This window comes from Arvicanthis niloticus, chromosome 15, assembly GCF_011762505.2.
Source record: "Arvicanthis niloticus isolate mArvNil1 chromosome 15, mArvNil1.pat.X, whole genome shotgun sequence".
NCBI classification, from domain to species: Eukaryota; Metazoa; Chordata; class Mammalia; order Rodentia; family Muridae; genus Arvicanthis; species Arvicanthis niloticus.
Genome location: NC_047672.1, coordinates 25,001,408 through 25,017,887, shown reverse-complemented (window position 1 = coordinate 25,017,887; position 16,480 = coordinate 25,001,408). Strand labels below are relative to the sequence as shown.

Sequence of the window (16,480 nt, the reverse complement as noted above, 5' to 3'; positions counted from 1 at the left end):
GATCCACTTGCCTCTGCCTCTGGAGTATGGGGATTAAAGGGTTACACCACTACTGCCCAGTTTAAATCAGTGTTTTTATAACCATGGTTTGCACATCAGGAATGACTTCAAATGTAATATCATTTCTCTAACACTTAGATTGTTTTTCAGGTGGTTAACACTTTAGTGCCTAAAACTGCCACAGTTGCTGGCCTGGTTTGCTAAGCTTCCCAGAATCAGTCAGTAAGGGGAAGCTATGCCAGTAGAGTCACATAGTTTACAGACACACAGCAAAAAGAAAATCAGTAGACAGCCAGGCAGTGGTGGCACATACCTTTAATCCCAGCACTTGGGAGGCAGAGGCAGGTGGATTTCTGAGTTTGAGGCCAGCCTGGTCTACAGAGTGAGTTCCAGGACAGCCAGGGCCACACAGAGAAACCCTGTCTCGAAAAGAACAAAACAAAACAAAACAAAACAAAACAAAATCAGTAGCCAAGCATAGTGGCTTATGTCTATAATCCCAGTATTTAGGCAGCTAATACAAGAGAGTCTGAAACTGAAAGCAGCCTGAGCTATGTGGCAAGTTCTAGGCTTTCTACTGAGAACCTATATCAAAATAACATAAATACACTACTTAAAGAAAACTAACTTTAAAAATAAATACCTAGCCAGGAGTTTGAAGGCATGATACCAGTCATAGAGTTGAAATCCAGTAGTTGGAGACAGAGGCCGAAGAATCAGGAGTTCAAGGCTAGCCTCACTCAGCTAAAAGGAAAGCTTGATACTGTGTCTCCTCTCCATAGTCTTTTGTTATTTAACTAAACAAAACAAACCTGTCTTGAAAACAAAACAAAACAAAAGCACAAATTAAAAACAAAACAACAACAACAAAAAACAAAAAAACAAATGCGTGTTTGTGCTCTGGACTGTAAGTGCTCACTGAGGGGAAGCCAGAAGAAGGCATCAGATCCTTTGTGGCTGCAGTTACAGGCACAAGTGGACGCCTTAAGTTCACTCACAGCATCCACCTCAGAATCCACTTAATTTTCAGCCCTGCTCTGCCAAGTCTAGCAAGGCTGAGCTTTGACAGAAGCTGGCGTGTTAAACCACAACTCTGTAATGTAACATTTATTCTAATATAATCTTGTTCACATTTACTCTCAGGAGCCTCTTGCTTTTCCCTTTCTAATAGGAATTTATTTTTATTTTATGTGTATGAGTGCTTTGCTTGCATGCTTATCTTTGTCCCAAAGTGCATTGGGAGGCCAGAAGGGGCACTGGATCCCCTAGACCTACAGTAACAAGACAGCTGTGAGCTGCCTGCCATGTAGGTGTTGGGAACCGAATCTGGAGCATCTTTTTCTAAAGGTAAGATGGGGTGGCCAATGGCCCATCTTTCTCCAGACGCACACACTACCTATCGTCCATTGTGTGCCCCACCCCCTCGTACACACCGTCTTGTTCTTGTTTGAAATAGGATATCTCTATGTAGTCCTTGCTGACCTGTAAATTATTTGATAGACCATGTTAGCCTCAAAATTTTGACAGTTTTTATGACTCTGTTTCTTCCTGAATGATGGGATGAGAGGTGGCAGGCCAGGCCCTTCTTTTGGATTTTTTTGTTGTAATGAGTTTCATTTTGCATTTTTCATACAAATGTCATTGGTGTTTTGCTCAGATTCCTCCTCCTCTCTCTACGCCTTCCTCTCCCCTAGGGCTCCACTTTTGCTGGCTGGCTCTGTTCTAATGCCTCATGTATTCAAATTCTTGCTCCCTCCCACCCTGCTTTGTTTCTGCTTCTAAAGATAGTCTCATGTAGCCCAGGCTGTACACAGAACCTGCTAAGTACTCAAGGCTAGTTTTGAACTCCTTGTGCTTCCTTCTACCAAGAGCTCAGATTCTCAGAGGCCTGCCAAAACTGCCTTGTCTAGACCTCAGCTCTCCCCTTCCTTTTTCACTACTAGAGGCTTATGAACTATGTTGTTTATGTAGTACGCCTTAACTTCATTTCTGTCGCTGTGATAAGATATCCTTACAAAAAGCAACTTAGGCAAGAAAGGGTTGATTTAACTCACATTCCCTCATCTTAAAGAAGTCAAAGTCCGACTTTGAAGCAGGTGGTCCACAGCAATGGTCAGGAGCACCGAGAAATAAAAGTGTACATGCCGACAGCAGCTCAGCTCTGTTCTACATTTACAGTGTCTGACCTCAACCCAGGGAAAGCTGCTGCCCACGACGACTGCGTCTTCATTCCCAGGTAAAGCAATCAAGCTATCCCCACAGGCCAACCTGATCTAGACAATCCATTGAGACATTCTTTGTAGGAGACCCCGGCTTGTCGAGTTTACAATTAAAACTAACCATCACATTGTTTTGTTTTTTTCGAGACAGGGTTTCTCTGTGTAGTCCTGGCTGTCCTGGAACTCACTCTGTAGACCAGGCTGACCTCGAACTCAAAAATCCACCTGCCTCTGCCTCCCAAGTGCTGGGATTAAAGGCGTGCGCCACCACCGCCCGGCTAACCATCACATTGTGCTTTAAGAGGTTTTAGAAGGAAAAGGTCAGACTTTTGAAAAACAGAGTTCCAGTGTTCCATCTCTTTTTGGAAAAAATGATTGTTCCTACCAGGCAACAATCAATGGAGTGGAACAGTGTCAGCCTCTGGATAGATGACCAGGACTCCACAGTCCACCAGGCTTATTAAGCCTCCTTTAAAAGAGAAAAAGTATTTTATGTGTATGTTTTGTACATATAAATACACACACACACACACACACACACACATTATATATATATAAAATCTGTGCCTGGTATCCACAGAGGCCATAAGAAGGCATGAAACAATTGTGAGCTGCCATGTGGGTGTAGGAATTGAACCCAGGTCCTCTGGAGGAACAGCAATGCTCTCAGCCACTGAGCCATCTCTCCAGTCCCTCATCAAGACTCTTGTACTCATTAGTGTACCATTAATATGCCACCGGGGTCAAATGCTGCCAGTTCCTTTGAGATGTCACTAGGTTCTCTTGCTCTCACCAAGATAAAACTGAAAAAAAAAAAAAAAAGGTGAACAAGGAGGGCTTTTATTAACTTGGGATTAACAACTTTGAGTTGTGGGCCAGAGAGAGAGACAGCTCAGCAGTTAAGGGCACTGGCTGCTCTTCTAGAGGTTCTAAGTTCAATTCCCAGCAACCACATGGCATCTGCAAGCACTCACATTGGGATTCTGCAGGTGAACATGCAGATAGAGCACTCACAGACATAAAAATAAATCTTTGTGTGTGGGGGAACAACTTTAAATGGAAAACTAGGCTGCTACATAGAGTTGGCAACTAGAAAACAGCAGTGTGTAAGTAAGCTAGCCTCAGAAAAATACTACAGGCCCTGGAGGCCTCAAAGCCTGGAGTTACTGGTCTCAGAATCAGCAGGTCCTGAAAGGCAGGAAGTAGAAACAGAATATGCTTATGCTTATGCTTCTGCCTACAGCTATGGTTGACTCTGGGAGTCTGACTAAACTCTCTGACTTCTGTCTCTGGCGAGACTTGAGGGCTGACTTTCTGCCTGCTAGGAGTGAGCTCAAGCTATCAAACCTGGAGGGAAAAGCTGGGCAGTGGTGGCGCACATCTTTGATCCCAGTACTCAGAGAGGCAGAGGCAGGGGGATTTCTGAGTTCAAGGCCAGCCTGGTCTACAGAGTGAGTTCCAGGACAGCCAGGGCTACACAGAGAAACCCTGTCTCGAAAAACAAACAACCTGGAGGGAGAAGAGAAGAACACTGAATCCACCAAGTATGTGCCCAATTAGATGAGCCTGCCTCCCACCACCACCCATTAGTTGCCCTCCTGGCCTCTCAATCCCAGCTCCAGATCTGAAGCCCCTTCTATGTTGGTCACTTTTAGGAGCCTCAGACTAAACTGTCATGTCAGGCCTGACACGACATTTTTTGTCCTCTTAGGTACAGGGTTTTGGGAGATGACAAGTCTCCCAGTTGAAAGAAGAAAACAGACGAGTACAACAGGATATTATTGTGGTAGAGGGAGCCAGGAAAGAGATGAACACTTTACTGTAGTTTGGGGCTCAAGGAGACACAGGGCTACAGTTTCTTTTGGGTAAGACACTTTTTAAAGGCACTGTGAGTAAATTCCTTTTGGGTAAGAAATCTATTTAAATTATTAATGCCACAAATCAATAGGCAGTCAGCAGCATGGCAGAGAATCCAAGGGCAGTTCAGGCCCAAATGTCAGAGAGTGGGTTTCTCTTCTTAGAGGTTTCAGAGTGAGTGAGACTCCAGGTCAAGAGTCCATGCTTGTAACTAGGATGTCTCTCACGCCTGGATGACAGGGGAGAGGAGACAGTCTTGTATCCCAGGGATATAATGTGTGATCTTGAGGATGTGAAGAGGTTGGGAGGAGGAGCCCATTTAGTTAGTGTGTATTCATCATGCAGTGTATCACTGGTAGCTCCTTTTAACAGTCTGTTAGCTTGGGATCTGCACACAGGAGCAGCTGCTGGGGAAGAGAGACATATGTAATTTGAGACAGGGTCTCACTGAGGCTATCCTAGAATATACAGCCCAGGATTGCTTCCAGTTTACAGAGATCCTTCTTCCTCTACCTCCTAAAGATGCCACCACGAATGACAAAAGTAACTTTAACCTTGTCTTGTAAAGCGTAAGGGCCTGGAGCAGCTTCTAACATACACCGACCAAGTCAAAAAGCCCCGAGAGTAAGTAGGAATACTGAGGCGATATACAGGCTGTTAGCATTGAGGAAAGAGGCTAGCCCAGATATCTGAACAGATGGGAAGAAGCAACTGGTGCTTCTTCCTTATTAGCTAATAAGGAAGCTAATAAGGGCCGGTGGTGGTGCACGCCTTTAATCCCAGCACTTGGGAGGCAGACTCAGGCGGATTCCTGAGTTCGAGGCCAGCCTGGTCTACAGAGTAAGTGCCAGGACTACACAGAGAAATCCCTGTCTCAAAAAAACCAAAAAACAACAAAAAAAGAGAGAAGCTAATGAGGTAGGGCACTACTAGTGCAACTTAAATAGACGGAACTGCTTCTTAGAAGATGAAGAGCCACTGACACCTCAAAAAGTGGTTTTGTGGCACGGCAGTGATGGTGCAAACCTTTAATCCCGGCACTCGGGAGGTAGGCTAATCTCTGTTCTCAAGAAGCGGTTTGTCCAAGGTAGACAATTAGGAACAATTCCTAATCATCCCCAATTTCTACGATAGTAGGTACTAATTTCTCGCCGTCCTATGCTTATAGCCCACTTGAAAATTCGAAAACCCAACAATTCTAATAGATCATTGGCTGCGGAAATGGCCTCAGCGCTGCAACCGGAAACAGAAACTGACCACTACATAAACGCCACCTAACGACCAGCTAAGAGCAAAGACAAACCCTGAAAGTAGCCGAAGCGGAAGGGGCTTGGCTTTTCTGACAAAGACTAGAACCAGAGGGAGAACTGGTTTTCTCAGCCCATCTGCCTCGATCGTCCCTCAGGCAAACTTTTGCGCAGGCGCAGAGCTACTTCGCACAGAAACACGAACACGTAAGCAAAAACGGGAACCCGTTCTGCTTCGTTGTGCCCACTGTTTGCCGGGTGAAACTGTTGACTCTCGGTAGCTAGACTACATTTCCCAGCAGGCATCTGTTTCATACTGAGACTGTTTGGTTCTCAGTGATAGGGTAAAAAGAATAAATTTTAGCGATGACGCACGAAACAGGAAATAACTTGATTATGGTCTTTGAGTACACTCGCAGAAGAAGCCCCAGTGGCCTAATGGATAAGGCATTGGCCTCCTAAGCCAGGGATTGTGGGTTCGAGTCCCATCTGGGGTGGCGTTTCTTTTAACTTTCAATACCTTACAATTAGATGATTATTGAGAGTCAAACCTACTATTCATTATATGTATTTATTTTGAGACAAGGTCTGTCTAGCTGTCTGTCTTGGAAGAAACTCTCTAGACCAGAATGGTCTGTGAACTTTGAGATCCGCCTGCTTCTGCTGGCGGTCAAGGCGTGTGCCACAACGCCCGGCCATTTTATTTTAAAACTAGAGAAATTGATGTGAGGCTTTAGTAGTTGAGGGGCTGCAGTTTGCCATAACAGGATATGGGTTCATTTTCTTCCCCTAGGCTGCGGGTATCATAAGGTTTGGAGGTCGGTTCGTTTAATTTTGACGTCCCTGGTAGAAATAGGTAAGATTTTTTTGGCGTGACCTATGTCAAATCCACATACTCTCCTGCCAGACATCTGTCCTCAGAGACTCAGCAGCCATCAGCTTGCGGCCGTCCAAAGTGACGCAGTCCGAAGGGCCGGGAGGATTCGGTACCTTCCCTTGCTTTTCTTCTGCTCCCCTGAGGTGTCACTTGGCGTTTCACTTGAAGGGCGGTCGGTAGACGGCGCTGTGGGGCGGAGTGCGCGGGGGAGCGACTCGCCCGAAAGGGTGCGGGCGAAGGCGCCAGAGGCTGTTAAGGACCCGGCTCGCCAAGGACGGGAAAATGGCGGCCTTGGGGTCCCCGGCGCGCACTCTGCGAGGCCTTCTGCGGGAGCTGCGCTACCTGAGCGCGGCCACCGGGCGACCATATCGTGACACAGCAGCCTACCGGTACCTGGTTAAGGCTTTCCAAGCACATCGGGTACGGAAGCCGCGTCTGGTGGGCTCCAGATCGCGGGACGGGAAGATGAGGGGGGCGATCTGGGCAGGGTGATGGTGGGGTCTCAGGGCAAACCTGTCTGAGACCGCCTGTCCTCCACCTTCGGCTCTCACCACATGATCCAACCCCTCGGCTAACCTGTGCTCTCAAATCCCCTGCTGGCCTGGAAGCCGCGTGGGGTGCACCTTCCTATGGACTTCGTATCTGCCACCCACCAGGGTGGAGCTGTCTCTGACCATTTCATTGGTTTGTTTGGTACATGGGGTAAGGGACAGGGCGATGTGTGAAGTAGGTCCTAGGGGTCTAAGACTTAAAGACACAAGGGCACAAGCCTCACCCTTTCTGCATTAAAGTTTTAATAGGAAGCAGTGTTTTTGTGAGTTGGTGTGTGTGTGTGCTCTTGCTTGCTTGCGTGTTGGTGGGAAATGATACAGGATTTCAGTATTAATCTGGCCGACCTGGAATTTGCTATTTAGACCAGATTGACCTTGAACTCACATCTGATTGCCTTTTTCTCCTGAGTGTGGGGATTAAAGGCATGGGCCAGGCAAAAGCAATTTTTAAGGGAATTTAGTCGAGAATATTTAAGAGTTCAAGAGTGGTACTGTTTTATTTATTAATAGCCTTTCACCACTGAGTAAAGCAATATCTTATATTCTATAGAGATGCACGTCTTTAGCGTGCTGTATGACAGAATACCTGTTTTACTGGTGTAACAAATATAAACATACAAAATTCTATCCTTGGGAAATAACATTGTGTAATCCATAGTTCATAGCCCTCTTAGAAAGGAATGGAAGATGGTTAACTTTCCAAATGTGGTAGTGCTCAATTCTCTGCCTTTTGGACTTGTCCAAAAGATACACATAGCTGAGGCTCAGGGGCAGTTACCTGCACAGTTCTGCTTGACTAAGTGGAACTACATGTTAGGGGAAGGAAAACTAATGTTCTTGAACAATTATCTTTACTGCTGAACTGGAGCAATGCAAAACCTAAGAACTAAAATTTACTTAGCTTTTAAAAAGTCATGTTAGGGACTGTGTAGTGAGAACTAGGGCCAAGCATCAAGAATAAGATGTGACAGGTGGTGGAGGCACAGGTCCTTTAATCCTAGCACTTGGGAGGCAGAGGCAGGTGGATTTCTGAGTTTGAGCCCAGCCTGGTCTAGGGTTGAATTCCAGGATAGCCAGAGCTCCATAGTGAAACCTTATCTAGAAAAAAAAAAAAAAGAAAAAAGAAAAACAAAACAAAACAAAACAACAACAACAAAAAACCCCAGTAACAACAGAAGAATTTCCTCAGGAAAACACCATAAATTCATGCTCAAAATTTCAGGGCTGGGCCAGCATGGTGATCCACACCTTTTATCCCTGACACATAGGCGGGCAGATACCTGAATTCAAGGCCAACCAGAGCCACCCTGTCTCACAAAACTAGCAAAATCCAAACAAACAAACCAAACAAACAAAACAACAAAAACAACCTCTCAAAACACCAAGACTGATTATGAGAGGCAGCAGAACAGTGCTTGGCTAGCGTGCCTGAGGCCTTGGGTTCTACCTCCAGTATTGGAGAGAAAAAGAAAATTTGAGATATCACACTCTACTTGAATGCACATAAGAATGTGGGGGATGCTTTTTCATTTTCTTCCGGCTCAGGGCTAAAAATGTTCTGTGCTCATCTTTTTTGTTCCCTAGGGAGGAAAGATACAACTGGGAACATCTTATTTTTTTTCCTACCTTGATCTTTTAATATATTCATCTATCTTTTTTGGGGGGGGCGGGGGGGCATGCATGCCAAACGTGGAGGTCACAAGACAGAGAAGAGTCAGTTTTCTTTTTCTACTGTGTGGGTTTCAGGGGTTGAACTCTGGGCATGGGGTCTGGCTGGCAGCACGTGTCCTTACCCACTGAGCTGTATCAGCAACTGTATCTTGATCTTCGGAAGCCGGATCAAAGTGATTTCCAAGCAGACTAGGATACATAGTGAGACTCTCTTGTAAGTCATCTCCATATACATACACTAACTCTGACCCAGGAGTGACTATGGGGTCACAGACCTGTAAATCTCAGCATTTGTAAGACCAAAGCAAGAAGGCTGAGTCGCAGACCCGTCCTTGCTACACAGCATGACCTTCCTTGTCTTAAAAAGAAGTCTTCATTAGAGCAGTTGAGTACTGCTGTACTACATTAAATATTACATGTGCTAGTTTTCAGATTTTAACCTCGGATATTCAGACTGAGAAAAGGAATTATGTATGCAGTGGTGCCCAGGAACTAATCCACACATCTTCAATTATGTTCAAATTTTTGATGTTCCTGTTCCTTTCTCACAACCTTGGAACTCCAAAATAGTTAAGGAGAAAATACAGAAAATGAAGCGTTGTGAAGACCCACCATGGTCTGGGGTCACTCAGAGCATCGATATGGACTTTATGATGTCCGAAAGTCATTAGAATCCAGATTTTCTAGATGGTTAAATTGTAAAAACGAGTTTAATATCAAAACATACTTATTTCATATACATATATATATGTACATGTGATACATACATATCTACCTACATCGATGATCTTCATGTTGTTACAACTGAGTACAAAGCCATTATTTTTTAGATAAAATACACTTCTGATTTTGGAGTGAAAGGTGTTAGGTCTCAGGTGTCCATGTATCCAGGCATGAGCTCAAGCTAGGTTATAGGACTCCTGGAGGCTATATAGAAGCCAGCACTCCTCAGGAACAGGTCTTCCCCGTAGAGAAGCTGTTTCCCTTGCTCCTGGCAGAAGGGACTTGGCTCTCCATTGAACTGTATCTGTGGTTGCACATCAGAGTCCATGCTAGCCTCTGGGCTCTCTCAGTCCCTATTCGCAGGCTCTCCTTATTCATCTCAAAGCCCTATGGGGGCATCATGGCCCCTCTCACCCTCCCCGCCCCAACTCCCAGGCCTGTTTCAGCTCACTCAGTCCCTCCCCCAGCTACTCATTCTCCTTTAATTCTATTATCTCTTGCTGTCTCATGGCCATGTCCGGTCTATTTCTTTTTCTTTCTGTTGTGGACTCTCCCAGACACCTCTGGCTGTTTTCTCTCTCAGTCACAATAAAAACCATTCTGTGGAGTGGTCATTTCAGTACTTTCTTTAATGTGCCCCTCACATACAAAATGTATATGCATTGTTTAAGCCATAGACCACAAAGCAGCCTTAATTTGTGTAAAGGGAGGAAAAGCATGCATTCTTTATGTGACAAACAGACCCTGAGATCAGTTTTCCTAATTCTATACTGCTTCTATGGGGGTATTAAATACATACACGTGCATGTTTATATTTTCTGTTTATTTTGTAGAGAAAGCTTACTGTCCCTTTGTGGATATGTGAACACAGTAGGTTGTGTTAACATGCTATCTGACTTTGCTATCTACCTTTTTAGGTCACCAGTGAGAAGTTGTGCAGAGCCCAACATGAACTTCATTTCCAAGCTGCCACCTATCTCTGCCTCTTGCGTAGCATCCGGCAACATGTAGCCCTTCACCAGGAATTTCATGGCAAGGGTGAGCGCTCAGTGGAGGAGTCTGCTGGTTTGGTGGGCCTCCAGTTGCCCCGTCAGCCTGGAGGGAAGGGCTGGGAGCCATGATGCAGAATCCTCAGAAGTTTCTCCATTGAAGAATTTAACCATTTCTACCGATATATATTTATCATTAAATGTTTTATAAAGTGTAGTTTTTGGTTTTTGTTTGCTTTTCTGTATTTTTTGTTGACTGAGTAATTAGGGAAGTGAAATTGGGGTGAATTTGCTGAACTTTTTACATTGGGTTCACTGATGTGCTTACGTGGCAGTGCGCTTGCCCATGAAGGTTCATGTGGAGACTAGAGTTTGACAAAGAGATGCCTTTCTCAAGTACTTCTCTGCCTTATTTCTTGAGACAGTGTCTCTCACTGAACTTGGAGCTCACTGTTTTGGGCTCAGTGACTATCGAGTGTCCAGGATCTATTTGTCTTGGCTCCCCAGCTCTGGGGTTCGACACCTGCACTGCCATGACTGTGTATATGGATGCTAGGGATGCAGACTCAGGCCCTTGCATGTGCACACTTTATCTAGTGAGCCTGCCTCCTAGTCCCTGATGTATTTGCTTTAATTTTAAAACTTAGGGCTTTTGTTGTTTTGTTTTGTTAATAAATGAAGAGATGGGCTTAGTGGTCACAGGTCTGTATTACTCTTACAGAGGATCTGAGGTTGGTTCCCAGCACCCATGTCAGATAGCTAACAACCACCTTTTGTAACTCTAGTACAAGAGATTCAACACCTCTGGTCTGTACAGGTACCTGCACTCTTGTGTGTGCACGTGCACAAACACATAAACATACACACACACACACACACACACACACACACACACACACAATTAAAAAATAAAGTTTCGTGGTTTTTTTGGTTTTGTTTTTGTTTTTTGAGATAGGGTCTTGTTGTGTAGTTCTGACTGGCTTGAAACTTGCTATGTAGAACAGGCAGACCTTGAACTCAGAGAGACCTGCCTCCAGAGTACTGGAACTAAAGCACCACCATGCTGAACTCTTATGTATGTATTATGTATTATGTATTATGAACTCTTTATGTATGTGAGTACATTGTTGCTGTCCTCAGACCCACTAGAAGATCCCTTTACAGATGGTTGTGAGCTACCATGTGGTTGCTGGGAATTGAAATCAGAACCTCTGGAAGAGCAGTCAGTGCTCTTAACTGCTGAGCCATGTCTCCAGCCCCCAAAATGCCTTAAGTGTCTTAAAATTCAACCTTCCTCCTACATGGAAAGGAACTTTAACATTTAATATTTCTTTCTAGTTCTAATCCCATTGAAACTCATAGATTAAACTAGTTTAGCATTTCAGAAAAATACATTTTGTAGAGTGAATAGTTCTTAGAAGAAATTCTATTTATACTTATGATATTTTCCATATTATCAATTTATATTCACTAAGAAATATTTTACTTGATTTAAAAGTGTAGAAATATATACTACCAAAAGTATACTTTCACCTGAGGAAAAGTAAATGGAACAGTTTACAAATCTGCATGTTCTCTTTGTGCAGGGCCATATAATCCTCTCTGTATTGTTCAAGTTTAGTGTATGGTAGCGAGCACCATTGATAATCTTTTGACTGAAGTACCTAAATAAAGTACCCTAAATGATCCTTTTGCTTTAAATGTCCTTAATTCCATAAATAAAATTATTTTTTGTAAGCCACCAACTCTTCATTTGTGCTGTGCTTCTCTTTATTGTATTTGTGAGGGCTTCCCCCAGCACCCTCCCCCCCACACACACACATAAGAAACTAGACATAATCTTAGACCAAACACCATGTCTTGCTGGGCAGTGGTGGTGCACACCTTTAATCCCAGCATTTGGGAGGCAGAGGCAGGCAGATTTCTGAGTTCCAGGACAGCCAGGGCTATACAGAGAAACCCTGTCTCGAAAAACCAAAAAATCAAAACAAACAAACAAAACCCAACCATGTCTCTCACTCATCTTTGTATCCTTCAAAGTATATATTCATATGCATATGCATGCTATCTTACATAGCATGTTTTTAGTTGGCTTTATGGAATTCATGGCCCAGTTAACTCCACTCTAGAATTGTAAACTGGGGAGGCAAAGGCAGGTGGCTCTCTAAGAGTTAGAGGCCAGCCTAGTCCAGGACAGCCAGGGCTGTTACACAGAGAAATCCTGTCTTAATAAAACCCAAAAAGCAAAATTGTAAAGTGAACAATATAACCATTTAAAAAGCCTCTTTTTCTTCTTTTTTGTTTGAGACAAGGTCTCATGTAGCCCAGGCCAGGCCGGGCTCAAATCAAAGTTCTATCAACCCTCCTTCCTCAGCCTCTTCGTTATGGGGACTACAGGCTTGAGCTGGCTCCAGGTTTAGCTCTTTCAGCTTCTGTCTGGCTCTTTGCCAGGAGCCTTCCGGCCCAGGGAGGGTAGTGGCAGGGGCACAGAGTAAGACTCTGGTGATGGCTTTAAAGTCTGACGGTTTCAGGGCTTTTTGGCTCTCTGACCTGTACTGAAATGCTGATGATAACTTCTAAAAAGTCCTAAAAATTTCTTGCTCCTTCTGAGGGTAAGAGACTGATGGCTTAGGTGATTAGCACCTGTAGCCTAACAGCAGAGGATTAGGCAATGTGGCCTTTGTTCTGTCTCAGCAGGAACTGCTGGGCTCTAACTTTCACCTTGCTAGTTAGAAGTTACAGGAAGAAAAGACACTTAGAGAAATGGTTATAGCGTTTATTACTAAGTTGTTAAAAGTTCCCTATGAAAGCTATCTAAGGGGACAATTGGAAAGCTCCTAAGCAGGGAAAGGGGAAAATTGTACTCTATCTGGGGAAAGGGAAAAAAATTCTATCTATTCTATCTGCCTCTCATCTCTTTGTCCTCAGTACTTATACATCTTTCAGAATACATGATCACGTTACAAAGTTCATCACAAGTTCACACCAAAAATCAAATCATAAATTGAAATAGAAGTTTACAACAGAGAATGTTTATATGCATATCCATTAGGAGTAATTAACTGGCTAAACATCCATCACCTGTCTCAGCTCCACAGGTTCACTGAAGGTTTAAAACTATAACTAAGAAATTAGTGAAGTTTTGTATAGATAAACCCATTCAATATTTGATCTTCTGTCTTAGCACCTACAATAAATCGTTAGTTCCCTTTTTATGACCTTTTGTTAATTGTTTTACAACCTCTTGGAATGTGCTCTGAGTAGGAGAAAGTCTGGTTACTATCTAAGATCAATTGATTGATGACACTTGGGAGACTGGCAGAGTTCTCATTGTAATTTTGACTATGAGAAAGGGACCTAATAGCAGTCCTACTATAAAAGAGCTTAATAATCATTGATACAATTTTAGGAATTTCTATAGGATCATCATTAAGACTAAGAAGTCATCTATTTGTCTATATAGCATTACTACAAGACAGTATATCTTCGTGGATCTGCAGAGATCTGTTCCAAAGGGGTGGGATAATACCTAGTGATTGTTATATTTGTTTAATAATAATAGGAAAAGCATATTAATAGCAGGAATCTTTCCTAAAATGAGTCCCTTACAGCCTTGCAGAATAAGGGCTCACTTGTTGCAAATTATGTAATAATCCAAGGCAAGCCATCTCAGGACGATCACCTGCTAATTATTAGATTGTCCTATTATGGCTCCTGACAGCTCTTACTATGTATTCCTTCTGCAGACTTCAGATATCAATGCCTATTTATTTTCATTAGATCTAAGGGAGGGTCACTCCCTCTGGAGTGGGCAGTGGTGGGGCAAACTTTAATCCCAGCACTTGGGAGGCAGAGGCAGGTGGATCTCTAAGTTTGAGGCCAGCTTGATCTATAGAGGGAGTTTTAAGACAGCCAGGGCTACACAGAGAAATCCTGTCTCAAAACAAACAAATAAATAAACAAGAGTTAAGTCTTACAGGCCATATAGTAGTGTCTTATAACTTTATAACTCTTGGTTAAAGGGCAAAATCAACTGTAGATAGTAAGAGAATGAGTGATCCTGGCAATATTCCAGTGAAACGATTGAAAACAGACAGTGGTGCTGAGCTGTGATCTCAGCACTTGAGAGGAGATGATCAATTCAAGGTTATCTTCAGCTACATAGCAAGTTTAAGGCCAGCCTGAATTATGTGACGCCTTGTTTTACAAAAGCCCAAAACAGCTGGGCATAGTATTGGATATCTTTAATCCCAGTCCCTGGGAGGCAAAGGCAGGTAGGTGGATCTCTATGAGTTTGTAGGAAGCCTGGTCTACATAGTGAGTTCCAGGCCATCCAGTAGATCCTATTTCAATCCTATTTCAAATAGTGAGATCCTGTTTCAAACTAACCAGCCAACCAAACCAAAAAAGCAACACTACTCACCCCAAACCAACGAAAGCAGCGGCGGGCCTGGATTCAGCTTTTGGGCTGCAGTTTCCTGAACCCTATTCAAAGAAAACCCCAAACAAAAAGAATTGCTCCCAAATGAAAGGCAGAGGTATCAGAATGAAAAGGAAAGTGAATATATGAACCCTGATTCTATGACACTTGCTTTGACATAGAGTATCAGGCGCTGGATGCGGCTCAACATAAACGGCATGTTTAGTATGCGCAAGTCCCTGGATTTGGGGTAGGGGGATGGCTCAACAGGTAAAGATCAGCCAAGGCCAAGGCTGACAACCTTAAGTTTGTTCCTGGGATTAATATGGTAGTAGAGAATCAGCTCTGAAAGCTGTCCTCTGATCCCTACACTCCCACTGTTGCACGGAAATAAATGTTTCTGTTTTCTAGTTGGATTAAACCCTACAAACCACAAGGCCTGATCACAAGGAAGAGGTCACGAGACTAAGGGAGGGAATTTCTGCTCTAAAGTATTGAATTATTACTCACGTTGCTATTAATTTTGTGGTGTTGAGAGTTTGAATTACAAATAAAAACATTTGGTAAGAAGCAGATGCTTACCTTCTACAATTACGTGACAGGTCAAGAAACCAATGCAATTTTTTTTTTTCTTTTTTTGGTTTTTTGAGACAGGGTTTCTCTGTGTAGCTCTGCCTGTCCTGGCACTCACTCTGTAGACCAGGCTGGCCTCGAACTCAGAAATCTGCCTGCCTCTGCCTCCCAAGTGCTGGGATTAAAGGCGTGAGCCACCACCGCCCCGGCCCAATGCAATTTTGAAGTATACACAAGTTAATGAGGCTAATCCGTTTTGTAAGGTAAGTTTTGTCTCCCCCAAGCCCCCTTGTGGTACTGGGGATTGAACCAGGGCCTCACCAGCACTAAACAAGTGCTGTTCCACTGACCTGTAGCCTTTCCCTTTTGTTTCCATTGTGAAACAATCTCTGAGTTACAGGCCAGCTTGATCTACAGTCAGCTCCAACCCATTCACAGCTACATGGTGAGGACCTGTCTCAACAAACAAACCCACAAACAAGTCAACATATTTACTTAGAGCTTTTTTGTGCTTTGCTAAGAATGTGTTTCTCAGGATAATACTGTTTTTATAATAGTGCATCTCTCTAGAACATAGTTTGCAGTTTTCTATTTACACCAATCTTATTTTAAAAAACCTTTTTATGCCTTTGTTTCACTTCAATGTAGGTGCATATATGTGCTTGGTGTCCTTAAAGGCAAGAAGAAAATGTCAGTTCTGACATCGGAGTTCGAGGGTTGTGAGCAGTCACAAGGGTGTTGGGAACTGGAGACTTTTAACTTCTAAGGCTCTCTCCAGCTTCCATTGTACAACAATTTTCAAAGGATGTCGCAAGAACTTGTTTGGAATTGTTTAGAATTTAGTTTTTGAACCAGACATTGTGGCACATGCCTAAACCTAAAGTAGCTTAGGTAGGTAGGATGACAAGTTTCAGGGCAGTTTGAGCTACACAGTTTAAGGAATACATCATTTGGCCTATTGCCTGTCTGAACTGCAGGTAGTAAAGCTGGCTACAGAACCGCGGATGAACAGGAGACACCAGGCCCCTATATTCCCTACTTGGCAGCTGGCTGCCTGCTTAGGCCCTTGCAGTTGATTTTAGGCACTTGGCTATACAGCTGGGCTCACAAATCGAAGAGGAGGGAACCTTGGGCTTCAAGCGTTTCACTGGATAACAACTAAACAGTTTTATGCTAAGTTGGCAGCGCAATTATTTTGCCTCTTGTGTCAGGGTGATGCCTAGCTTCTGCAGGACTGAAAAATGTCTCCAGCATTCTCACTTTTTTTTAATTTTTTTTTCTGAGACAGGGTTTCTCTGTGTAGCCCTGGCTGTCCTGGAACTCACTCTGTAGACCAGGCTGGCAGAAATCACC

The 16,480-nt window shown here is 43.6% G+C and overlaps 1 protein-coding gene and 1 non-coding gene across 2 annotated transcripts; both read left to right on the top strand.

Annotated features, from left to right (window-relative positions):
* Positions 1-5,747: 5,747 nt before the first annotated feature.
* Positions 5,748-5,820, top strand: Trnar-ccu (transfer RNA arginine (anticodon CCU)). Its single transcript has one exon. It is a non-coding gene; the product is annotated as a tRNA-Arg (tRNA).
* A 562-nt stretch (positions 5,821-6,382) lies between these two features.
* Fmc1 (formation of mitochondrial complex V assembly factor 1) lies at positions 6,383-10,351 on the top strand. Its single transcript, XM_034519240.2, has 2 exons — positions 6,383-6,620; positions 10,063-10,351. Exons 1-2 carry the CDS (start codon positions 6,483-6,485, stop codon positions 10,264-10,266), a joined length of 342 nt encoding a protein of 113 aa, XP_034375131.1. The 5' UTR covers positions 6,383-6,482; the 3' UTR covers positions 10,267-10,351.
* The last annotated feature ends 6,129 nt before the right edge of the window (positions 10,352-16,480 follow it).

What these genes read in the sequence shown, in the direction of transcription:
- Fmc1 (XM_034519240.2), top strand. Translation starts at nt 6,483, where the DNA reads ATGGCGGCCTTGGGGTCCCCGGCGCGCACTCTGCGAGGCCTTCTGCGG. An exon ending in AGGCTTTCCAAGCACATCGG is followed by an intron (nt 6,621 to 10,062) that starts GTACGGAAGCCG and finishes CTACCTTTTTAG; the next exon opens with GTCACCAGTGAGAAGTTGTG.